The sequence below is a fragment of the Trachypithecus francoisi genome, unplaced genomic scaffold (genome assembly GCF_009764315.1).
Source record: "Trachypithecus francoisi isolate TF-2019V2 unplaced genomic scaffold, Tfra_2.0 Lachesis_group11, whole genome shotgun sequence".
Classification (NCBI taxonomy): Eukaryota; Metazoa; Chordata; class Mammalia; order Primates; family Cercopithecidae; genus Trachypithecus; species Trachypithecus francoisi.
Genome location: NW_022681456.1, coordinates 53751840 through 53779024, shown reverse-complemented (window position 1 = coordinate 53779024; position 27185 = coordinate 53751840). Strand labels below are relative to the sequence as shown.

The 27185-nt window shown below is 38.2% G+C and overlaps 1 protein-coding gene across 6 annotated transcripts in view; it reads right to left on the bottom strand.

Moving 5' to 3' along the window:
- PPP1R12A (protein phosphatase 1 regulatory subunit 12A) overlaps window positions 1–27185 on the bottom strand; it is a 160389-nt gene that overhangs the window by 61304 nt on the left and 71900 nt on the right. For all 6 annotated transcript variants that reach the window (XM_033221169.1, XM_033221166.1, XM_033221170.1 and 3 more), the window contains exon 3: window positions 11208–11326. In XM_033221169.1, the coding sequence (XP_033077060.1) occupies window positions 11208–11326 (119 nt within the window). The remainder of the gene's footprint in view (window positions 1–11207; window positions 11327–27185) is intronic.

Here is a 27185-nt window from a genome sequence, read left to right as displayed (position 1 = left end):
GCAGAGAGAAGTACCAGTAGGCTCTAAAGTGGGAGCCTCCTAGGAATGTTCTGTTTAGAAGGACAGGGTCTCTACAGAGTACTAAGGACAGTGAGCATGGTGACATGATCTAACTTAATTTAAAAGGATCACTTAGGATGAAAAGTTGAGTAGATATTGAGATACCCACTTGGAGGCTACTGTAATAATCTAGGCAATTAATGATGGTAACTTGAACAAGGGTGATGACAGTAAAGATAGTAAAGTGGTTGAATTCTGGGTTTTTCAAGGCATACCAAGAGAATTTGAATTAGTTTGGACACAGAAGAAAAAGAGAGGTCAAGAATCAATTAAAGGTTTTCAGTCTGAGCAACTGAAAAAATTAAAGCTTCAATTTCAGAAATGTGAAGTTTAAGATGCCTAACAAATATCTCATCAGAGATATCAAGTAATCAGTTGGATATCTAAGCCTGTAGCAGAGCGAACTAGGGAAACAATAAAATATTATGCCATGGGCATCTCAAATGCAATGCTAAAATCTTAACCTAATTTTTCTCCAACTGTTCTATTTGCTGCCTGTCTTGTTTTCCTATACTAAGTGCTCTCACTTACCTAGCAACATGAAAGTCATCTGAATTTCTCCCTTTACCTTACTCTCACCCCATCTGTGATTGTTAATTGAAAGAGATGCCTAGATGGCTGGTGAAACACTGTCTATGGGTGCATTTGAGGGTGTTTCCAGAGGAGACTGACATGGGAGTCAGTGGCCTGGGAGAGGAAGACCCATCCTCAATGTGTGCAGAAACAATCCAATCAGCTGGGAGAAATGGGCTGAAAAAGGAGGATTTGCTCTCTCTGCTTGCTCTCTTCTCTCCCTTCAGGAGGGGGATACCTTTTTCCCTCCTGCTTTTGGATATCAGACTACAGGTTCTTCAACTTTTGGACTCCGGGACTTGCACCAGCGGCTCCTTGAGGGGGTTGTCAGGCCTGACAGGGACTGCACTGTCAGTTTCCCAGCTTCTAGGGCTTTGAACTTGGACTGAACACACACTACTAGCTTTGAGCCAGCCACATTATCAGTTTCTCTGGTTCTCCATTTTGCAGGTGACCTATTATGGGACTTTGCAGTGATTCTGTGTCAGTTGCTCCTAATAAATCCCCTTCCATACATCCTACAGGTTCGTCTCTATGGAGGAGCCTGACTAATACACCATCCTATTAGTTACCAGATTTTGAGTTGCCACTTCTAGACTGTCTTCTAAATGGCCCCATCACTATCCTAGTTCATAACTTATGTCTCACACTTTGACTACTACTACTGGCCCGTAACTCATTCAGTCTTTAGTCCCTTCTAATTCATCCCCCAATCTACTGCTGAATCGGAAAAAATAAAATATGATGTCATTTCTCTACATAAAATTTGTCAGTGGCTGCTTCTGTAAGACAAAGCTCAAGCTCTTTAGTATAGAAGACAAAGCCTATATGACTTGGTCTCAGTGCATTTTTAACTTCATCTATAGTCTTTCTCTCTTACCATCATTCAGTGTTCTAACCATTTAGACCTCCACATAGGTCCCCAAGTACATCATGGTCTGTACTGTCGTGACAGCTACCTCTACCTGAACTGTATCTTTATTCTGCCTGCTTATTAGCATATTACCATTTTTTTCAAGACAACTAAACTGCTCATTATTCAACTGAAGCTCAGCTTTTGAAAAGCAGACAATAATTCAGAAATATTTTTAAAACTCCAAGATAACACAAGTATAGGAAAAGTCATCTTCAAACTAGAGATTATAATATCTCATTACTGCATTTGAAAGAAACTTGCAGTAAGATTTTCCAAACAGACCTTATGAAAATAATAAATTGTATAAACTATATATACAATGAACAGAACCTATTATAATTTTATAAAAACCAAATGCCACCATTTCTATAGTAAAGCAGTTTTACATATATCAAAAATTTCCTACCAAAAGATAATCAGCCCATTTAAGATATGCCTAACGTTAATAACCTTTCTATTAAGTGATTTATCTCAGATTTGCTTTTTTAATGTGTTATTCTCTTACTGGCTTTTAAAACAGGTAGCATTTTATTATTTTTATCCCTCCTTTCATTACAATCTTAAACATTTTGATCTTTATTGTATTTTACTATTCTGTTTCCCTTGAGCTTCAAGTTAAAAAAAAAAAACTACTTCTTTTCTATTTATCTAATTTCATGCTATCTTTATCTAATGACAAAACAATTACCTTCTTTAGCTTCCAAATCATGCTTGTAACTGATTCATATATAAAAACAATCCAAGTGTAAAGTTAACATGAAGGGCAATTCCTTATGTTTAAGAAAATTAAATTAGAAAAGAAAAATCTTTCTTTTGTTCTTAAATTTTGAAATACTACTGATTAGAGTATGTAGGCCCTGCTTAGCTCATCAAAAAAATGAAGAAGAAACAAAAAACAATCTAATTGTACTACGTATTAGGAGACTTGCTTTCTAATTTCAGTGCTTTGACTAACTAGCTAGTGATCCCGAGAAAGCCATAGCTTCTTTGGATATTAGTAAGATAGGTTAAGAAAACAGATACTGAACCGAGACTGGCTGGATTTGAATCTCTGATCCACCACTTACTAGCTGTACTACCTCAGGCAAGACAATCTATGCTATGCTCTGGTTTCATCTGTAAGATGAGAATGATGACAGTATCTATCCCATAGGGTTGTTCTGAAAACTAAATTAACTAATACATGTAAAGTGTTTAGATCAGGAATAAGAACTAAGGTGTTAATTATTATCAGTTTGAAAAGTCTATGATTCTGCTTCTCTTTTCTTGATTTCTGTTTTAAAAGAAAAAAAATCTTATAATGCATTTAACTGGTCCTAACCCACCTACTATATAACTGCAAGGTTTTTAAACAATGAAAACAGTATATAATAAAACTAAGTTGGGTATAACAAAGTGATTAGACTAACATTTGTCACTATGATTTAAGAGCAGTAAATATTAGATTAAAATATAGCCAAATATCTTAGATTAAAATAAATAAAATTAGATTGGAATTTAGTCAGCTAACAGATTCAAAAATCAATGTGTCTCTAGCTAAATAAAGAAAATAATTACAGCTACTGTTCAATTATTACTACTTTCAAAGGCAATTTACTTAAGCATAACTAGTTACCGACCAAATGTACTAGAATAAGAAAAGCCAAAAGAATGATTTAAAAACTTAAAAATATTGAATAATAATTTTCATACCTGGATAATTTGAGAAATGTTACCACTACTAATGATATGGTTTGGCTGTGTTCCCATGCAAATCTCATCTTGAATTGTAGTTCCCATAAGCCCTACGTGTGGAGGGAAGGACCCAGTGGGAGGTAACTAAATAATGGGGATGGTTACCCCCATGCTAGTGGTCTTGTGATAGTGAGTGAGTTCTCACGAGATCTTATGGTTTAAGGGGCTTTTTCCTCTTTGTTTGGCACTTCTCTCTCCGGCTGCCATGTGAAGAAGGACATGCTTGCTTCTCCTTCCACTATGATTGTGCTTCCCCTTCCACTATGATTGTGAGTTTCCTGAGGACCCCCAGCCATGTGGAACTGTGAGTCAGACGTCTTTCCTTTATAAATTACCCACTCTCAGGTACTTTTTCATAGCAGCATGAGAATGGACTAATACAGTAATTTGGTACTGGGTAGTGGGGCACTGTTGTAAAGATACCCAAAAAAATGTGGAAGCAATTTTGAAACTCGGTAAACAGGCAGAGGCTGGAACAGTTTAGAGGGCTCAGAGGAAGACAGGAAGATGTAGGAAAGTCTGGAACTTCCTAGAGACTTATTGAATTTGACAAAAATGCTGATAGTGATATGGACAATGAAGTCCAGGCTGAAGTGGTCTCAGATGGAGATGAGAAACTTGTTGAGAAGTGAGACAAAGATCACTCTTAGTTATGCTTTGGCATAGAGACTAGTGGCATTCTGCTTCTGCCCCAGAGATGTGTGGAACTCTGAACTTGAGGGAGGTAATTTAGGGTATCTGATGAAAGAAATTTCTAAGCAGCAAAGTGTTCAAAAGGAAGCAGAGCATAAAAGTATGAAAAACTTTGCAGCCTGATAACATGACAGAAAAGAAAACCCAATTTTCTGGGAAGAAATTAAAGTAAATTTGCATAAGTAACGAGGAACCAAATGTTAATTGCCAAGACAAAGGGGAAAAGGTCCCCAGGGCATGTCAGAGACTTTCTCAGCAGCCCTTCCCATCACAGGCCTGAAGGCCTGGGAGGGAAAAATGGTTTCCTGGGCTGGGTCCAAGGCCCCCTTGCTACGTGCAGCCTTGGGACTTGGTGCCCTGTGTCCCAGCTACTCCAGCTCTGGCTAAAAGGGGCCAATGTACAGTTCAGGCCATTGCTTCAGAGAATGCAAGCCCCAAGCCTTTGTGGCTTCCATGTGGTATTGGGACTGTGGGTGTGCAGAAGTCAAGAATTGACGTTTGGGAACCTCTGCCTAGATTTCAGAAGATGTATGGAAAGGCCTGGATGTCCAGGCAGAAGTCTGATGAAGAGGCAGAGCCCTCATGGAGAACTTCTGCTAAGGCAGTGTGGAAGGGAAATGTGAGGTCAGAGGCCCCCCCACCCAGAGTCTCCACGGGGGTACTGCCTAGAGCAGCCATGAGAAGAGGGCCACCATCCTCCAGACCCCAGAATGATAGATTCACTGACAGCTTGCACCGTGTGCCTAGAAAAGCCACAGACACTCAACACTGGCCCATGAAAGGAGCCAGGATTGGGGCTGTACCCTGCAAAGCTACAGGGGCAGAGCTGTCCAAGACTGTGGGAGCCCACCACTTGTATCAGCATGACCTGGATGTGAGACATGAAGTCAAAGGAGATTATTTTGGAACTTTAATGTTTAATAACAGTCCTACTGGATTTCGGATTTGCATGGGGCCTACAGCCCCTGTGTTTTGGCCAATTTATCCCATTTGGAACAGGTATATTTACCCAATGCCTGTACTCACACTGTATCTAGGAAGTAACTAACTTGCTTTTGATTTTACAGGCTTACAGGCAGAAGGGACTTGCCTTGTCCTGGATGAGACTTTGGACTTGGACTTTTGGGTTAATGTTGGAATGAGTTAAGACTATGGGGGACTGCTGCGAAGGCATGATTGTGTTTTGAAATGTGAGGACGTGAGATTTGGAAAGGGCCAGGAGTGGAATGATATGATTTGGCTGTGTTCCCACCCAAATCTCACCTTGAATTGTAGTTCCCACAATCCTCACAAGTTGTGGGAGGAACTCCATGTGAGGTAACTGAATCATGGGGGCAGTTACCCCCAATGCTGCTGTTCTTGTGATAGTGAGTGAGTTCCCACGAGATCTGATAGTTTTATAAGGGATTTTGCTCAGCACTTCTCTCTCCTGCCACCATGTGAAGAAGGATGTGTTTGCTTTCCCATCTGTCAAGACTGCATGATTGTAAGTTTCCTGATGTGTTTGCTTTCTCTTCTGTCATGACTGCATGATTGTAAGTTTCTTGAGGCCTCCCCAGCCCTGTGGAACTATAAGTCAATTAAACCTCTTTCCTTTACAAATTACCCAGTCTTGGGTATTTCTTCACAGCATCATGAAAATGGACTAATACAACTAGAGATATATTTAGGGTGCTTTTTTATAATTATTAAAATCTGTTAAGAGATGCCCCTATACTTTTGTTTCTTTGGAATTAAGATATGCTATATAAATTTATGCATTCCCATTACATGTATCAAATGAACATCATGAAGCATTTTCTAGGAGATATTTTAAATAAAATGTAGTATGGTACAGTGGTACAGAATGTGGGCTCAAGATATTTGTCATACTGTTTAGGACAGACACTTCCTACCTGTATGATCTTGGGTAAATCACTAAGCCTCAATTTTCTCATCTGGAAATGGAGTAACAGTAGTATAAACCTCATAGAATTGCTATGAGGATGAAATGAAGAAATGCATGTGAAGCTCTTTGCTCAATGCCTGGCATATAATAAGCATTTAATAACAGCTACTCTCATTACTACTATTATTAGTGTTAGCACTTAGCTTTTCATCTCCAGGGTCATCTCATCTACTAGTTTTCAAAACTCCCCCTTCTTACGGTTCTCCTAGATTTACTTTTCACATCTTCACATATCTTAAGTTCTAAGAATGCACCAACCACTCTCATCTAGATGTCCTTTGGTACTAAAAACCCAATATATACTCACATAGTCCCTCAGTCTGTTTCTGTCTCATCTCACACTTTCCCACGTGAACTCATCTAATCATCACTTCTTCAACTGGAAACTTCAGTGAGTTAGTCTTAATTCTTTCTTCATATCTGCATTCAATTCTTCACCAAACTGTTCTAATTTTACTTCAACACTTCCTCAAGACAGCCTTGTTCTTCATTTAAAATGTAACCGGTTTTGGCTCCTTTCATCTTTCACCTGGACTAATTTGAGAATCTTCTTCAAGGAATGCGTGTCACCATATATCCTACATTCTATTTCATCCTCCAAGTTGCCATCAGTTTTATACTAAAAACCAAATCCAATCAGATTAGTTTATTGCTTGGAGATCTTTGTTGCATCTGTGTAATGCCCACAAAATAGACATCCTTCACTATCTGGCTCTGACCTATCTTTTCAGGCCTCATCTCCTACAAATCCCGCCCTGACTTTGCATCTCAATTCCAGTCCCAATGAATGTGTCTTCCAGTCCACATATGCTATGGATGTCTCCAATTCCTGTTTTTTTTGTTTTTTGTTTTTCAAAAAAAATGTTGTCCAGGCTGGAGTGCAGTGATGTGATCGTAGCTCACAGTAACCTTGTACTACTGGCCTCAAGCAAGCCTCTCACCTCAGCCCCCAAAAGCAATGGAATTATAGGCATGAGTCACTATGCTTGGCCTTCCAATTCCTTTTCTTTGCACATTTTGATACCCCATCTTTTGTGTCCACCAGTTCACTTATTGCCAAGCAAACTCCCTCTAAATGTCATAACTCTGAAACCTTTCCTCACTACAGCTTTTTCTATTCTCTGACAATATTATGTTCCTATATATTTAATACACAGCACATTGTATTGTGAAGCTCTCTTCGTTTGACACTTCTGCTAGACTGTGAAACCCTTAAGAAGGATTGTCTTGTTTTTTTTATTGTTAACACCCAGCACATAGAACATTTGCTGGCACATTAATCAATGCTAAATGAATCACTGAAACTAAAATCAGCCCTGCTTACAGTCATGCTAACAATTTCCCTTACACAGAAGGAAACCAAATGCAAGAAATTTTCAGTACAATTCCATGCCTTTTCTAGTTCATAACAATTGCTAATATCAGATAAAAAATGGGAGCCTTAAACGTTTACTTTAAATAATTACCATTGTTTGACAGGAAACTGTTATCTGAGCTATCTGAGCACTCATCACAGCAAAATGGACAGTAAGTTCTTCTTGCTAGGTTGTGATGCTTTATACCTATTCTTTAGTTTACTCTAATCTAGAAGATCCCATGACTCTAAAACACTTGTCTATCTAGAACATGGCTACTGAAAGCTCTTGTGTGTGCTTATTCAGACTCCATCCAGTTTATAATCACTTTTCTATTGCATTTCTTGTTTTTCTTAGGCTCTAGTTATCTTCAATCACTTTTTATAACACTTCAATTCTATTTTAGGTATTTATTTTCTCAGTTTTCGTGCTTAAGATTTTTTTTTTTGGCCGGGCGCAGTGGCTCAAGCCTGTAATCCCAGCACTTCAGAAGGCTGAGATGGGCGGATCACGAGGTCAGGAGATTGAGACCATACTGGCTAACACGGTGAAACCCCGTCTCTACTAAAAAAATACAAACAAACTAGCTGGGTGAGATGGCGGGCGCCTGTAGTCCCAGCTACTTGGGAGGCTGAGGCAGGAGAATGGCGTGAACCCGGGAGGCGGAGCTTGCGGTGAGCTGAGATCCGGCCACTGCACTCCAGCCTGGGCGACAGAGTGAGACTCCGTCTCAAAAAAAAGAAAAAAAAGAGATATATTTTTTTAAAACAAACCCACAGTTGGTTAGATGCAGTTGCTCATGCCTGTAATATCAGAACTTTGGGAGGCCAAGGAAGGTGGATTGCTTGAGTTCAGGAGTTCAAGACCAGTCTGACCAACACAGTGAAACTCTGTCTCTACTAAAAATACAAATATTAGCCAGGTGAGGTGGCATGCACCTACAGTCCCAGCTCCTCAAAAGGCTGAGGTGGGAGGATCGCTTGGGTCTGGGAGGTTGAGGCTGTAGTGAGCCATGACTGTGTCACTGCACTCCAGTCTGTCTCAAAACAAACAAACAAAACAAAGCTGCAGTCATTAGGAGTTTTCCTAATCCCAAGGAATAAAAATCTCCTTTCATGGAATTTATTTACCTTCTATTCCTTTCAAATCCTTAGTTTCTATTTTCTGATGAAGCACATTTCAGCAGGAGTCAGCCCTCTACATCAATATTTCATACCATTCCTCTATCATATGACCTCAGTAAAACACAGCTCTAATAATGCCTGTTTGATCACTGCCTAAAGATAATGGAATATAACAAAAATCACATGTGGCATTTTGTGTGTGTGTGTCCTGCCCAAAGGTACTGAAGAAGTAATCACACATATACACATTAATTTTTAATTATAGTAAAATAAACATAAAAATAAAATTTACCATCTTAACCTTTTTTTTTGGTTTTCAGAAAGGGTCTCACTGTGTCATCCAGGTTTAAGCACAGTGATGTGATCAGATCACTGCAGCCTCGAACTCCCGGGCTAAAGTGATCCTCCCCACTTAGCTGGGATTACGGGTCTTAACTATTTTTAAGTGTACAGTTCTTAAGTACATTCACACTGTTGTGTAACACATATACAGAGTTCTTTTCATCTTGTAAAAGAACAACTCTGCCCATTAAACAACTCCCTTTTCTCCCCTCCTTCCAGCTCCTGACAGCCATCATTCTATTTTCTCTATGAATCTGACTATCCTAGGTACCTCATATATGTAGAATCATCTGTTTTTCTTTTTTTTTTTTGGTCACTGGCTTATGTCACTTACCATAAAGTCCTTCATGTTGTATCATATGTTGGATTTCCTTAAGGCTGAATAATATTTCACTGTATGTGTATTCCACATTTTATTTATTCATCCATCAATGGACACTGGGTTTGCTTTCATCTTTTGGCTAATATGAATAATTTGTACACCCATGTTTGTACAAATTATTCAAAGAGTTGAGTTGTTTTAAATTGTTTTGGGTAGGCTGGGAGTGCTGGCTTATGCCTATAATCCCAGCACTTTGGGAGGCCCAGGTGAAGGATCACCTGAGGTCAGGAGGTAGAGACCAGCCTGGCTAACATGGTGAAACCTCATCTCTACTAAAAATACAAAAATATTAGCCAGGCACGGTGGCAGGTGCCTGTAATCCCAGCTACTCGGGAGGCTGAGGCAAGGAGAATCGCCTGAACCCAAGAGGCAGAGGTTGCAGTGAACCCAGATTGCGCCACTGCACTCCAGCCTGAGTGACAGAGCAAGACTCTGTCTCGAAGAAAAGAAAAAACATCTTTTGGGTAAATTTCTAGAAGAGGAGTTGCTGGATCTTTTTTTTTTTTTTTTTTTTTTTAGACAGAGTCTCACTCTGTCGCCAAGGCTGGAGTACAGTGGTGCAATCTCAGCTCACTGCAACCTCTGCCTCCCGGTTCAAGCAATTATCCTGCCTCAGCCTCCTGAGTAGCTGGGATTACAGGCGCACACACCATGCCCGGCTAATTTTTGTATTTTTAGTATAGACAGGGTTTCACCATCTTGGTCAGGCTGGTCTCAAACTCCTGACCTTGTGATCTGCCCACCTCGGCCTCCCAAAGTACTGGGATTACAGGAATGAGCCATCACACCCGGCCTGGATCATGTTTTATACATACATACATATATATACATACACACAGCTTTATTAAGATATAATTCACAACATCTACATAGCATTTAAAGTATAGAATTAAATGGTTTTAGTAAATGTGAGGAGTAGTGTAACCATCATGACAATCAACTTTAGAATACTCATCACTCTTAAGACTGATGAAACTCTGTGCTCATTAGCAATCACTCCTATCTATAAATGAACATCTCCCAAATTTACATATCCATTTTGTAACTCCAGACTCACATATTCAACAGTTTGGATATCTAACATGCAAAATAAATTTAACATGCCTGAAAATGAAGCCCTAATATTTCCCTATAAAACCTAATCTTCTTATAATCTTCACATCTCAAATAGGAACTTCATCCATCCATTTGTTCAAACCAAAAATCTTAGAATCTTCTTTTTTTCACACCTTCTAGCTAATGATTCAATAATTCTTTTGGTCAAACCTTCAAAATATACCCATAATCCAACCTCTTCTCATCACTTCATCTACTACCAGTCAAAAATAAATCACCTTGTTTTGTCTGGATTATGGCAATTATTTCCTAACCCTTCTCCTACTTCTGTCCTTGTCTCCCTACAATCTATTTTCAACACAAAAGCCAGAGAGATCCTTTCTAAAACTGTATCAAATCATGTCAGTCCTCTGCCTCAATCCCTCCATTGGCTTCCTATTTCCCTCAGGTTAAAAGCCAAAGTCTTCCCAATGACTCATAAGGCCTTATGTGATATGACCTCCTACCTGCCTCTTCCTCTGCTCTGCCTCTCCAGTCAAGCTAGTTTACATGCTGCTTCTCTGCATATACAAGACACCCTCCCATTCTTGTATTCATTGCTCCCCTTGTCTGGAATGCTCTTTCCCCAGATCAACATGACTCATTCCCTCATTGTATTCACATCTCAGCTTAAATGACCCCTTATCAGTGAGCCTTCCTGACCACACTATTTAACTTTGCAATGTACCACTTACCCTGTGCACTTTCTATCCCCTTTGCCTGCTTTATTTTGCTCCAAAACTTTTACTTCCACATAATTTTATGCCTGATCCTGTTGCTTCTGACATTTAACTTTAAAAATACTTAAAAGATAGAGTTGAGAATATTCTAGAAAACAGAATCATACTGTACTATTGTTTTGCAAGCTGAGTTCATTCTTTTCATTCAATTATGATTGTCCTTCAACATTAATAAATATTTTTGCTGGAAAAGTACTATATTATTTCTAAAACATTTTTTCCATTTAGGTTGCTTTTTATTTTACCTTGCCGATTAACTTCATTTTGAAGTAGCTCTTCCATTGCCTCCTCCTCCGCAATATCTAAAGGTGTGTCTCCTTCACTGTTGACAGCCCCTACATGTGCTCCCTGACCAATCAAAAACCTGTAAAACCAAAGGGAAAATAGTTAAGCAAAAGATATTATCATTGAAATAAAACTAAATGCATAACCAGTGAGGAAAGTTCCTATATAAATCAGCAATAAAAGACAGTATACACATTATTTAAATTTTAAAAAACTATCAGGCCGTGCGCAGTGGTTCATGCCTCTAATCTCAGCACTTCGGGAGTCCAAGACTGGCAGATCACGAGGTCAGGAGATCAAGACCATCCTAACATGGTGAAACCCTGTCACTACTAAAAATACCAAAAATTAGCTGGGCGTGGTGGTGGGTGCCTGTAGTCCCAGCTACTCAGGAGGCTGAGGCAGGAGAATGGCGAGAACCCGGGAGGCGGAGCTTGCAGTGAGCTGAGATCATGCCACTGCACCCCAGCCTGGGCAACAAAGCGAGACACTGTCTCAAAAAAAAAAAAGAAAGAAACAAAACTAGAGCATGTTTCTTTTTTAAATTTATATTTCCTAATTTTTCTATAATGTATACATGTTGCTTTACCAATACAAAAATGTTAATTTTTAATAATTAGAAAGCATTTCATAAAAATGCAAATTTTTAATAATAATTAGAAAGTCTCATAGGATCCACCTCCACTGAGACTTTTCATTATCTCCATATGGACTGGTTTCCTTAAATATTTTGATAAGTGCATTCCAATATAATTGGCTTCTGTGTACTCTGTATTTTATTTTAAGCATCCAAAACACAATTCTAAGAAAGCATCTATAGGCTTCATTAAACCTGCCAAAGGGATTCATATACAAAAAGGTTATTAATCTCTTTAATCATGTCAACAGCATATCTCCCAGAGTCATCTACTGAATGATGTAACTAACCATCTATTACCTAAGTCAATTTATTTTATTTTATTTTATTTTATTTTATTTTATTTTATTTTATTTTTCTGAGACAGAGTCTCGCTCTGTCGCCCAGGCTGGAGTGCAGTGGCACGATCTCGGCTCACTGCAAGCTCTGTCTCCAGGGTTCATGCCATTCTCCTGCCTCAGCCTCCCAAGTAGCTGGGACTGCAGGTGCCTGCCACCACGCCCGGCTAATTTTTTTTTTTTTTTTTTTGTATTTTTAGTAGAGACAGAGTTTCACCATGTTAGCCAGGATGGTCTCGATCTCCTGACCTCGTGATCTGTCCGCCTCAGCCTCCCAAAGTGCTGGGATTACAGGTGTGAACCACCGCGTCTGGCCTACCCAAGTCAATTTCTAACTTAAAAAATTTCTGAATGGCTCTACCATGCTAGGAGAAAAGATAATGTACGGCCCTCATTGATCTGGCCTTGTCTTCTTTTTCAGCCTCCTTCTTCTTCCTGCCTGTATCATAGTTTAGGTGCCAACAATAGAGAACCACTTGTAGTTCTAGATTAAACCATTTTCTTTGGGTATCCCTGGTTTTATTTTTCCATATATAAAGAATGGGTCTTTTTCTTTATGTTCCTAACAAATTAAGCTCCTTCATATTTAGACTACATAACAATATTCTAAAATTATAAAAGTTTAAACAGAAAGTACACGTCCACAGAGGCAAAAAAGAACTCCTACTATTATGTTCCCTCCCCCAGAGATAAACACTATCAATAGTAGGGCAAAAATCTTCCCAGTATCTCTGCCATAAATTTATATGTGTGTAAACATATATACACCATCACTTTTGGGATTCTTTTTGTAAAGCACAAATTAATGAGATTATTCTAAATGAAGTATAATGTAACTCTTCCCTTCTAACACTTGAAAAATATTCCACAGTATGTCTGGTTCATACCTTCATTTAATACTATTCTCTTAACAGATGTGCACTTAAATAGACAGTTGAAATTAACAATTTTTAAAAAATTTTCCCAACATCATGAAAATAAAACATTTTGTCACTGCTTTAATTTATATTTCCTGATTACACATGAGACTGAAAATATTTAGATACGTTTACTGGCATTTGTATTTCCCCTTTGGTGAACTGCTTATTTACATTCTTTGCTGGTATTTCAAATGTATTCATTAATTCAACCAATATTTATGGAGTGTCTAGTATGACTCTGGCACTGTTACATACCAGGAATATAAAGGTAAAGAAAAAGAAAAGTTTATAGTCTAGCAAGACAGTCAGATTAAATATACAAATAAATGTAAAGCTGTGGTAGGTCCTGTAACAGAATTAGGTAGTGTCTAGGATTAATAGGAAAAATGGATTTAGTGTAGTCAGAAGAGGATTCTCTGATGATTATGTAGGCAATAACAAAAGAGCAATGTGCTGTAGGTGAGAAAGAACAAAATAACGTCCTGTGATAGGAAGAATGTATAGCTGGATGGAGGCCCAGTTCATTTTCCTTAGAATAAATGAAATAATTGATCAATCTCTATATATTTTACACACACACACACACACACACACACACCCTCCCTCTAACAGTGGTTACCTTTATGAGATAGAAGAAGAGAGATTTGTATTGGTTGTTTTGTGTGTTAACCAAGTTTGCTGTAATAAGTTTGTTCTGGACATGTGTATCTGATCACAAAAATGGCTACTGTACCATTTTGTAGTTTCATGTTTTACATTTAAAAATATGTTGTAAAAGTTCTATGATCTTTATGGAAATTCTACAAACAGAAGTTACACTTGAGGTAATTTTTTCTGTTTTTGTAGTTTTTAAAATGTATATAAAACTAAAAAGAGTATTTCCTCATATACTACAAATAAATAAATGAGTCTAAAGCAGAAAGGTAAGATATAGTGGAGTCCTGCTGTGCTATGCTCCGAGAGAATATGTAATTATTCTCCTAGGTAAAATTCCAAACAATTAGGAATATTTACATAAAAATACATCTATTCTGCTTGGGTATCAGAAATCATTCAAAGGATACAAAGATTGAGAATAAAAGGAATATCTCAATAGCTGCAGAGCTTGAAGTACAGGAAGCAGAGTTTCAAGGAAATACTAGGTCAAAGCCAAATACAGACAATATAGAATTTATATAAACAGGAAGGATGTTAAGAGAAACTAACAGAGTAAAGTACCAAAGCTGCTGGCAGGAAGCAGGGTTCAAAGCAATCCTTGAGCCAAAAGATTAGGTATGTGTGTATGTACGTATGTATGTATGTATTTATGCATGCATACACACAATTCACAAACTTCTCCTGCACTCCAGAACTATTACTTGCAAATGTAAATGTTACAAAGGCACATTTGAAAAATAATAATAAATAATAATAAACAAAATCTCACGAATTGATTAATCCTATGGTGGATTAATTCTTATCTACCATAAATAACCTCTAAAAGCAATTCAAAGGTTGGATGAGTGAAAAAAGCAGAAATTTTTATGCTCTGCAGACTTCGGATTCAGTTCCCACCTCTGCCTGTTGACACCTGTATGACATTCAAAGACATAGTTGAGAATAATACATTTTAGTTATGCATTATTTAGTTATAAGTTATATATATATATACCTTAAACAACTAAAATCTAATTTACAAATAACTTTACAGGGCAATGTGAAGTTTAAATGAGTTAAAAATAAAATTAAAGTACTATCTGTTGTCATATGTAAAATTATTTAGAAAGCAATGTTTCACCTTGGTAGGCCAAGGTGGGCAGATCACCTGAGGTCAGAAGTTTGAGACCAGCCTGGCCAACATAGCAAAATCCCAACTCTACTTAAAAAATACAAAAAAATTAGCTGGGCGTGGTGGCGCACACCTGTAATCCCAGCTACTTGGAGGCTGAGACAGGAGAATCGCTTGAACCCAGAAGGGCAGAGGTTGTAGTGAGCCGAGATTGTGCCACTGCATTCCAGCCTGGGTGACATGGCTAGACTCTGTTTCAAAGGGTTGGGGGGGGAGGGGGTGGGAACAAAAAAGAAAGCAATGTTTAAGATAACGTGAAGAAAACTACAGGTATCTGGAATGTGAGAATTTCACTTTGAGAGACCCTGGAGATACTGAAAACAGACATCTAGATTTCCTTCAGAACAAAAGCTGGGGTATTAGAAGCTACTTGCATGGCTGTTAATTAGGAAAAATATGTCGTACTTATTCTAAGATTCCTTGGAAAGAAAAAAAAACAGATTTCACATAGGCATTCCAAACTGAAAGTTAGAAGATTGGGCTACTATTCAAATGAATAACCCTATTGAGTGCTTCAGGGTAACGAAAATCAGGCCTATATTTTCTTAACAATAGTTAATAATTTCCTTAAGCAATTCAAAGGTAGTCAACATAAGAGATGCCACCTAGTACAGGATGAAATTCTTTTTTATCTTTATTTTTGAAGAGACAGTCTCATTCTGTTGCCCAGGCTGGAATGCAGTAGTACAATCATAGTTCATTGTAACCTTGAACTCTCAGGCTCAAGCCATCCTAACTGCTTCAGCCTCCCTAGTTGCTAGGAATATAGGAATATACTACCACATCCAGCTAAATTAAAAAAAAAAAAAAAAATTTAGGGATGGGTTCTCCCTATGCTGCCCAGGCTGGACCCAAACTCCTGGCATTATGCAATCCTCCTACCTTGGCCTCTCAAAGTGCTGGGATTACAGGTGTGAGCCACCAGGCCCAATCATGAAATTCTTAACAAATTGTAGAAATGAAAAATGGTAATCTGACAGATTTAACTGAGATTTATAATAGTCTAGAACCTCAGATTTGGTAATTTTAGATAGATAAATGAGTAAGCTTCCAAATCAAGACATGATCCAAAAGAATTTTTACAAAATTATTTATGTGCTAACTGGAAAATCTAACAAAAGGTGTAAAGTTAACAAAGCTATTGGTTGCAATGTCAATACGGTATATTAGATAAACAGGTGAGATTCTGTGTTAACTGACTTTGGAAGACAAATTTTGATAGTCTCCACTATCTTCTGAGTTTTGTCAAAAATCAAACCAGAGAAGCAAACATTTAAGAAAAGGAAATAGCTCATTTAAAAATTCTGATCTCTTAAGAAAAAATTTAAGAAAAACTTTGTCTTTAAATTAGAAGGTAATGAGAACTTAGTGAAGAGAGACAAAGAAAGCAACTTTATCAGCAAGAGCTAAATATATTTAGTGTCCAAATTTAATGTGTATTTTCTTATTCAGTTGATATGGCTTGGCTCTATGTCTCCACCCAAATCTGATACTGAATTGCAATTCTCAATGTTGCAGGTGGGACTTGGTGGGAGGTGACTGGATCATGAGGGGTGGTTTCTAATGGTTTAGCACCATCCTCTTAGTGCTGTCTTGTGATAAGAGTTCTCATGAGATACGGCTGTTTCAAAGTGTGTAGCACCTCCCTCTTTGCTCTCTTTCTCTCTCTTGCTGGCCATATGAAGATGTGCTCACCTCCCTTCTGCCTTGTGCCATAATTCTAAGTTTCCTGAGGCTTCCCCTGCCATGCTTCCTGTACAGCCTGTGGAACTGTGAGTCAATTATGCCTCTTTTCTTCATAAACTACCCAGTCTCAGGTAGTTCTTCATAGCAGTGTGAGACTGAACTAATACATTACTGTAGAAAAGGTAGTATCAAAAAGTTATCTTAACCAATATAGAAAGTTTTAAAAATCAGAAGGTCAGCAAAATAGTATTGTAATCGTTACGCTTCTTGAAAATCTGAATAAATTACTCAAAGCCATTCTAGGGGAAATTATGAAAACTAAGCTATCTGAACTATTCAAAGATTAAGCAGAACATTACACTATTAACTTCAGAAATAAATGCTATTTTCATTAGCAAGTCTCTGAAAAACAAAATGCACAGTAGCAAATAATCTTATGAGTCATTAGTGGAAATGCACTTTCCCATTTTTTCTTGGAAGTTCTATATCCCAGTGAAAGATACTGTGTAACATTATGAATCCAAACAAAATTTCTGACCTCAGACCTTTGAAAGTTTTCTTAAAAATGACAGTTCTTTTCTATCAGTACTTAACAAATGTGATATGTGGTCTCCATGATTTCCGATGAGCAATCTGCTGTCATTCAAACTATTTAGCCCCCCTCAGGTATAGTTTCTAATTTCTTTCAAGATCTTTTAATCTTTAATTTTCAAAAGTCTGCATATGGCATGTCTTGGTGTGGACTGCTTTGGTTATGAGTTTGCTAGGTTTCTTAAATCTGCAGGTTTACTACATCTTTTGCCAAATTTGGGAAAAGTTTTCAGTGATCATTTCTTTGAATACTTTTCCAGCCACGCCCTCTTTCTCCACTTCTTCTGAGGGATCTGATGGCACAGATGTTTGCTCTTTTGTTGTAGTCCCTGAGGCTCTGTTCATTTTTAGCCTATTTTCTCTCTGCTGTTCAGATTTGGCAATTTCTATTGTTCTATCAGTTTACTGATTCATTCTTCTATTTCCTCCATTCTGCTATTGAGCCTATCAATCCATTGAAGTTTTTAATTTGGTTACTGGATTTTTCAGCTCTAAAATTTCTATTTGGTTCTTCAGATCTTCTATTTAGTTCTTTGCTTACTATTTATTTGCTAAGGCTTTCTATTTTTTCATTTGTTTCAGGCATGCTCATTCATAATTGTTTGTTGAGCGTTTTAAGATAGCTGGTTTTATAATCTTTGTCAGATAATTTTAGTATCTGTTATCCTGGTGTTCATCTCTATTAATTGTCTTTTTTCACTCAATTTGAGGTCTTCTGGGTTCCTGGTATGACAGTTTTTTCTTTTTCTTTCTTTCTTTTTAATTTATTTTTTTTGAGACAGGGTCTCACTCTGCTGTCCAGGTTGGAGTGCAGTGGCTTAATCACAGCTCACTATAGCCATGACCTCCCCAGCTCAGGTGATCCTTCTACCTGAGCCTTCCGAGCAGCTGGCATTACAGGCATGTGCCATCAGGCCTGGTTAATTTTTTTTTTTTTTTTTTGGTAGAGATGAGGTTTCGCCATGTTGCGCAGGCTGGTCTCAAACTCCTAGACTCAGGCGATCCACCCACCTTTGCCTCCCAAAGTGCTAGAATTACAGTTGTGAGCTACCACACTCAGCCAGAGAATTTTCAATTAAAATCTGCGCACTTTGGGTATTTTAAGACTCTAGATCTTATTTAAATTTTCTGTATTAGTTGGCTTTGTTTGATCTTGCTCCAGCAGATGAAGGTAGGGAGGTGTCATTTCATTTCAGCAAGGTGGGGGCAGATGTTTCAGGTTCCCCACTTGTCCTCTATTTACACTACAGATGGGGCAGCTTCTTGATTCCCCTGGGTTGGGTGGGAGTCCTGACTCTCCACTATACCTCCACTGACATGTCTCTGGCTGAGAAGCTACTGCTCCCATGTAGCCTCTACTAACACCCCTGGGTGCTGGGGGTGGGAGTGCGTGGGTAGAGAAAGGCTTTTTTACTGCTTAGAAGTGGTGAAAGTATTCATTCTCCAATAGGACTCCTCTGATGCCACTTAGCAGGGAAGGGCAGAAGCTCCTCTTTACTCCCAAATAAAAGTAGAAGTTTTGGCTTCCCACATGGTCTCCAGTAACACTACAAGTTGGGGAAGGGCTAGTTAACCATTCTGTGGGAATTAAAGTCCCAACTCTGTACCTGGCCTAATCTGACACAATTCCAGTGTAGGTGTTAGGGTACCTTATTGCAGCTTGGTGAGGATGGAAATCTAGGATCCCTACTTGGCCTTTGCTGGTATGAGTGTGACCAATGTTTTTTTCTGTGGTGCTTGGCTGAAGTAGAATGGTTATTCTCAAAAAGTTTTCTGTCTTGCTAGGGTGTCCCTCTACTAGTATTTAAAAGATTGGACTTTTGCTGCACTTCTTTTGTCTGTGGCCATTACACTTCTGGGTTATCAGCCTCTTCAGCTCTAATTATGGAATATATGAGGCTAAAAAAAAAAGGCAGGGAACTACTGCTGTGTCATTATTTGGGTCCTGAGATCCCTAGCTCCTCTGCCTTATTCTCTCCACCTTTCAGAGTCTTCTCGTGTTTTATATATAATATTCAGAGTTTTTAGTTGTACTCAGCATGTAGTATAATTAATTTTACCAATAACAAAGATGAAGCTAACACTTAGGAGAGAAATTAATCTATTTGTGAAATGTGGCACCTAGACTGTCATTTATAAAAGACAAATTCACAATTAGGGGAAGTGTTTACATTTTCTTCATAAAGTAACTCTTAAACATAGGAAATACTCAAGACAGAACCTCTCTCTCATTTTTTTCCCCAGAGAATTGATTCTAAACCTCTTCAATCATACATTAACTCTTTAAAACCACATATTTGTTTATTAAAAACACTTACATGCCTTAAACATAGGAAATGCTCAACACAGAACCTCTCTCTCAATTTTTCCCCAGAGAATTGATTCAAAACCTCTTTAATCATACATTAACTCTTTGAAACCACATATTTGTTTATTAAAAACCCTTACATGCCCTAACATCTTACTTTATACTGCAACTTCCAATTCTCGGAGGCAAAAGTACTACTTATTGTTTAACAATTTTAAGATGCACATTTCCTACACATTTTAATGTCACTGAAATCTTCTACAATCAATGAATCTTAAAATCAGTGACTTTGTATAAACTGATGTTGGCCAGATGGCAGACATGACTGGGTTGTCATTATCATCCACATGTGGCACCAGTCACAGCTATTTATATTGTTTTCACTGCAGTTGAGTTATGTGTGTTGTCGGAACCATATTTGTTGACCTTAACTATTATATAAAATTTCTTCTGGATGTTGTCTGAAAACTTTTTGTTGATAACTTTATGATAAGATCAAGAAAGTGCCAACATCAAAGCTTGCAGAATGCCTATCAATGACGCAGAAGAAAATCCCAAACAAGTAATGTTGTATTAACAATACTCTAAGCAGCACAGAGAATGATGCTGTGTGTGGGTGGCAGAAGCGGGGGGCTGGGGGAAATTATGGGATACAAATAAACACTGAACCGTAATTTTATTTAATTTTTAAAATCGGTATTTATGATGTTACAATGATGGCACCTTAGATCTGATGAAATCCAGTATGAGCATTATAAATATATCCAAAATATTTCTGGCTTCCTACTGTACTTTTTCCATTGATAGCTCAAATTAGACCAATCTAAATTAACATTCTACTACACTGTCTGCCTCTTCTTCACCTTCCCCTAATTCCGCTCTTTAGATCCCTTAATAAGTTTAATGGTATCATTTTCCCAATGACAAAGGCTAGAGAGGCAGAATAGTGTAGTGTCTAAAGTGCACATTTGAAAAGTAAAGACTGTGTAGGTTCAAACTCTAGCTCTGCCACATATTTTGTGTGACTTCTCTCTATGACTCAGTCTCTTCATCTATAATTTTTTTTTCTTTCCTGTTTTTTTAGAGACGGGGTCTCATCCTGTGGCTCAGGCTGAAGTGAACAGGTGCAATCATAGTTTACTGCAGCCTCAAACTCCTGGGCTCAAATGATCCTCCCACCTCAGTCTCCCAAGTAACTAGGGCTACTGACATGCACCGCCAGGCCCAGCTAATTTTTTTTTGTTGTTGGCAGAGATGGGGTAGCTGTATTGCCGAGGCTGGTCTATAACTCTTGGCCTTAAGCAATCCTCCCACCTAGGCATCTCAAGGTGTTGGGATTATAGGTGTTGGCCACTGTGCCCAGCCAAATAACAATTATTATTTTCAGATGGAGTCTCGCATTGTTGCCCAGGCTGGAGTGCAGTGGCGCCATCTCAGCTCACTGCAAGCTCTGCTTCCCGGGTTCACGCCATTCTCCTGCCTCAGCCTCCCCAGTAGCTGGGACTATAGGCGCCCGCCACCACACCAGCTAATTTTTTGTATTTTTAGGAGAGATGGGGTTTCACCGTTAGCAAGGATGGTCTCAATCTCCTGACCTCGTGATCTGCCCGCCTTGGGCTCCCAAAGTGCTGGGATTACAGGCATGAGCCACTGCGCCTGGCCCCCAAATAACAATTATTAATACAGGTCTATTATCTCTCACCTAAATCCAAATTTCAAAATTGTTCATATTTTTTTCACCCTAAGAGGTCTGAGAAAAACAAAGAAAATTCCATGTCTTTGTTATTGTGAATAGTGCTGCGATAAACATACATGTGCATGTATCTTTATGGCAGAAATTTATTTTCCTTTGGGTATATAATCAATAATGGGATTGCTGGGTCAAATGTTAATTGTTTTAGGTTTACAGAAATCACCAAACTGCTTTCCACAATGGCTGATCTAATTTACGTTTCCACCAGCAGAAGTAAAAATTTTTCATATTTTAGAAAGATAATATTACAGATTATGTAACACTCCCACTAGGTCTGGGGCAGTACTCCATAACAAAACACAAAAATATTTCTGCAAAAAAACCCCCCACATTCACAGTGAAGTGAGATAAAGACTACAAATAGCCTCCCATCAGTGCAGGTCATGATCTGTTGCCAAATGTGCCTACAACAAACTTAAAATTTATGTTTTCACTTTTTGCAGTTATGGAGGTTTATGCATAAGGGCCTGTGGTTAATAGAACATTTTTGTGTGACTGTTAGGATGACTGAAATTACATTATTTAAAGGACTTAGAACAGTAAACACACACACACACACACACAGAGTATGCACTTGGTAAATGTTAGTTATTATCATCATTAGCACCACCTTTGATTTTTCTTCCTACCTTAATACTTAGATCCAGTAAATCACACCAAGACTTATCAATTCTATTCTCCAAATTTCTTTCAGATTTGCTCTACTTCCAATCTCACTGCCACCGCCCTAGTTTTCTTGCCCAACCTCTGTAATTTGTCAAGAATCTTCCAAAAAATCCGTCTGAAAGGTCATCACTTCCCTAAAACTACATCACCATCAAAGGACAAACTCAGTATGGCATACAAATCCTTTACACTGTAACCCCAGCTCACTTTCCCAGTCTTATCTGCTACCCTCTCCATATTCCACTAATGCCTTCTCTCCAAGAAATTATGGCTCCAATGAGGCCCTTTTGTTTAATTCAATCAGAACCACTATTTGCTTGGTTAACCAAAAAGGCTGACTGAAATAGGTAATCACAGAATATAACACATATGCATAAGTAATGCATTTATTTAATCATAGAAGACATAAATGTTTATTTATCCATCCTTTAGTGAAGACTAGTCTATTTCTTTGGATGATGTCTTCATGACTATAAATCCATGCTGTCTTTCTTGCATAAATGATATCCGTAATGTGTTATCTAAGACTTCAAGCTGTCTTTACAGTGCACCAAAAACTCGAAATCAACAACAAAGAAATTTGAGTACACAATGTTTTTAGGTTTTTTTGTTTGTCTGTTTGTTTTCGTTTTTTTTTTGAGACGGAGTCTCGCTCTGTCGCCCAGGCTGGAGTGCAGTGGGTGGATCTCAGCTCACTGCAAGCTCCGCCTCCCGGGTTTACGCCATTCTCCTTCCTCAGCCTCCAGAGTAGCTGAGACTACAGGCGCCCGCCACCTCCCCCGGCTAGTTTTTTGTATTTTTTTTAGTAGAGACGGGGTTTCACTGTGCTAGCCAGGATGGTCTCGATCTCCTGACCTCATGATCTGCCCGTCTCGGCCTCCCAAAGTGCTGAGATTACAGGCTTGAGCCACCGCGCCCGGCCGGTTTTCTTTTTTCTTTGTCTTTCAGTTGTCTCACCCGCATCTAATGAAACAGCAACCATCCTTTTAGGGCACTGCCATTGAGTCTTTCCAAAGTATTCAACTTTGTTATCTCAGCAACAATATTCTGGTTTTGCATATGACAGGCATTAACAGGTAGAAAACACAAATAACTTTTGGTAAGTTTGCAATTCAACTCTTGGAAACAGAACCGTGAGCTTAGTAGAAGTGGCCTATTTAGCTGCACTGTTTAGGCATATGGATATCAGTCAATAATTTTTAACAAAGAAATGGTAAGTATAAATACAGTGGTAGCCAGTTAAAAGAACTTTATCGTATATTATTTCTCATTCGTGAATGACATGACTTTCATCAGGCAGCTCCCAACTCACAGAGGCAAAAATTACACTCATCATTTAAAATAAAGGAATGTTACCTCCTCTAGAATCTTTCTTTAATTGGCCTAGACAGAATTAAGCACTTCTTCCTCAGAGTTCCTTGACACTGGTCCATTTAGTCTATCAAGTATTAGAGTTAATTGATTTCACGTGTATCTATCTATAAGCCTGAAGATGAGGATCTATGTTGCAGCCATCTTCAAATCTCACAGTGCCCATGCTACTATCAGTTATGATATAATGGAAAAAATATCATCAGAATTTAGGTCTCAAGAATGAGAGTCCAGTTCTGATTGTGAAATAGGAATAACACTGAACATTCGCATAAATTTCCATGAAAACTAGAATAAGAATGTATATGGGAACATCTATGGCTTTTAGCAAATGTATCTCATTATTATTACACAAGAATACAAATACCCCAAATAAAATGTTAACGTTTTCCTAAGATCTTAATTTCTCCAAGACTTCTAATCAAAATACATGATATGCTTTGTACTAATAAAGTATTCTTCACAAGAAATACATAATAAAATTGAAATTCATGGATTTGCCAACTTTCCTATGGCCCACATAAAAACATATGAATGAAAATATGACAAATTACTACTTCATTCTCCTCTGCTCCTCTCTTCTAGATAAGCTTGCCCTAAAACCAAGAGACAAAATGATAGTTTCCTTTGTTAAATAATCCGGGAAACCCAAGAGCTTACCTATTTTTTCACTGAAAAGTGGTAACCATAAATTACATTATAAACAATAAGAACTAATTCAGCTAATATCTACTGAATAGAAATACTTGCCACATATTGTGCCAAGTGTCGTATACACATGATCTCATTTAATCTTCACAATAATCTTATACATTAGGTACAGGTATTAATATTTCCATTTTATGAATGAAGAAACGGAGGCTTAGGGAAGCTGGTAACTCATTCAAAGTGACAAGAATTACTTAACAGAATTAAGATTTAAACAGAGTTGCCTAACTCCTGAGCCTGAGCCTGAGCTCTTAACTCCTGTACTATAATATTTATTGCCGGGGGGAGGTAAGGTCTATTTTCTTAGATTTGGTAAGAATTTCCGAAATTCTTGAAATTTCTGTTTTCAAAGCATGAAAAATAACATTACTGAATTCTAGACAGAGAAACCAGCAGATGCAAAGGCCATGAGGCAAGATGCCTAGTCTGTTTAAAGGCTCAGCCAAGGGACCAGTGTAGGTTTAGGACAGTGCCCAGAAAAGAGTGGAGAATGGAGTCAGAGAGGTGACAAGTCACCAAAGAATACAGGCCACCGGAACTCTGGCTTCTACCCTGAATGCAGCATAAATCCACTGATAGGCTTTCAATAAAACTGTCATGTTACCCAATGCAAAATAATTTAAAACGATCATATAGCTACCGTGAAAAAAATAGATACGGGAAAGATGACAGTTATGCCTACAAGGAGGCAACTGCAATAATTCTAGTGAAAATCAACAGTGGGAGGCCAAGGCGGGCACATCACAAGGTCAGGAGATTGAGACCATCCTGGCTAACACGGTGAAACCCCGCCTCTACTAAAAATACAAAAAAAAAATTGGCCGGGCCTGGTGGCACATGCCTGTCGTCCCAGCTACTCAGGAGGCGGAGGCAAGAGCATAGCATGAACCCGGGAGGTGGAGCTTGCAGTGAGCTGAGATTGCACCACTATACTTCAGCCTGGGGGACAGGGCGAGACTCTGTCTTGAAAAAAAGAAAAACAACAGTGCCCAGGATCAAAGGAGATGGAAAAAGGTGATGAGAAATGGATACTGGATATATTTTAAAGCTGAGCCAAGAGAAATCTTAGGATTCCGTTTAATGTTTATAAAATAAAGGCTATAATGAAGAAGAAAAGCCAAGCCACACAGTAAGTCGCCACATATATTTCTTTTTCTTTTTTTTTTAGACAGAGTCTTGCTCCTCGCCCAGAGCTAGAGTGCAATGGCGTAATCTCCACTCACTGCAAGCTCCGCCTCCTGAGTTCACGCCATTCTCCTGCCTCAGCCTCCCGAGTAGCTGGGACTACAGGCGCCAGCCACCAAGCCTGGCTAATTTTTTGTATTTTTAGTACAGACGGGGTTTCACCGTGTTAGCCAGGATGGTCTCGATCTCCTGACCTCGTGATCCGCCCGCCTCGGCCTCCCAAAGTGCTGGGATTACAAGCGTGAGCCACCGCGCCTGGCCACACATATTTCAAAGTTATATCCTTAAAAAGCTAATTCTTTAATGATCGAGTGACAAAGCTAATGAAAGTTTTTCCATGCTGAAAATGTCACTGGGCCAGGCTGCATGGCAGACTCCTATAACCTCAACACTTAAGGAGGCCGAAGCACAAGAATCACTTGAGGTCAGGAGTTTAAGACCAACCTGGAAAACACAGCAAGACTGTCTCTACAAAAATTAAAAAAGTAGCTAGGAGCGGTGGTACAAGTCTACAGTCCTAGCTACTCCTGCTGAGGCAGGAGGACTGCTTAAGCCCAGGAAGTCCAGACTGCCATGTGTTACGATCATCACTGTACTCCAGCCTAGGCGACAGAACAAGATCCTGTCTCAAACAAACGAGCAAAATCCTATGAGCATTTTATAATAAGATATGAAATCTTCAATAGCAGTGTCTTTAAAATTACTCTAAACAAGAAGAAAAATGTATTAAGTGCACCAATTAATAATCTTTTCCATGTACTGTGAAGCCATATAATGCTAGGCTAATCCAGTCTAATTTCCCTCTTATATTGGAAAATTGAACACTAAAGCTATTCAAGATAAAAACGTGCCTTAAATATTTGTTGTGAAAGCCTAAAAAACAAATGTGATGACAAAACTAAGTAACAGAAAAGATTATATCCAAATAATTACACTGGCAGGCAAAATGTTAATCACTACATTTTCTTATTCATATACAAAATATTTTACAGATAAACATAAAAATTCCTATAACTTGCAAGAATACAAAAAAAGGGACAACTCTAAGCTAAAATTATAGTCATTCAATTAACCAACATTGGTCAATTAAGAGGGACATGTTGAATAAATGATAAACTATAATGAATACTACACAGTGGAGTACTACAACTGAAAAGAACAATGACGAGTATCTCTATACTCCACTAGATAGTGATCTCCAGAATAGACTGTTAAGTGAAAAAAGCAAAGTGGAGAAATATGTGTGTGATATTCTATCACTTATTTAAAAAGATGGGGGGTTAATATTTCAATTAAAATAATACTTTTATTAGTAAACTAGAAGATAGTTTTTTAAACTTTTTTTATAGGGTATGGGAAGAAATAGGGTGGCAGAGCAGGTATTGCCATTGGAACTAGTATTTTACATAAATTATAAAACAAAATTAAAATTTAAAAAAATAAACTCTCAAGTGAATTCAACACATAGTAACCTGATGGTATATTGCAAGTTGAATATACTAAGGACAAAAAGAAATGTCAACAAAACAAAACCCTCAAAAACAAAACTTCGAATGATTTAGTAACCATACTGGTGGTGGTGGTGGTATTATTATACTCAGTGTAATGTATGTGTAATACATGATGAAGCAAATTAGTAATTATGTTTTACTTTAATCCTGTGCTCCCCAGCAGTGAATGAGAGGAAAGACGGTGACACAGGATAGAAGAGGTTAAAGAAAAAACACTTTGGTGCTGATTTTGACCTGGAAACAAAACCAACCCAACAGCAATGAGTACGCTCAGTAGCCATCCCAAGGAACAAGGTTTCTTGGAGAAATGAGGACTCTAGGCCTTGGGCAGGAATGTAAAAGATTAGTCTGAAAAATCTTGTAATACCAGAGAGTAAGGAAACTTATAAAGACCACTTTATTTGGTCATGTCCCAAGGTCTTAGGAAGCCAACTTG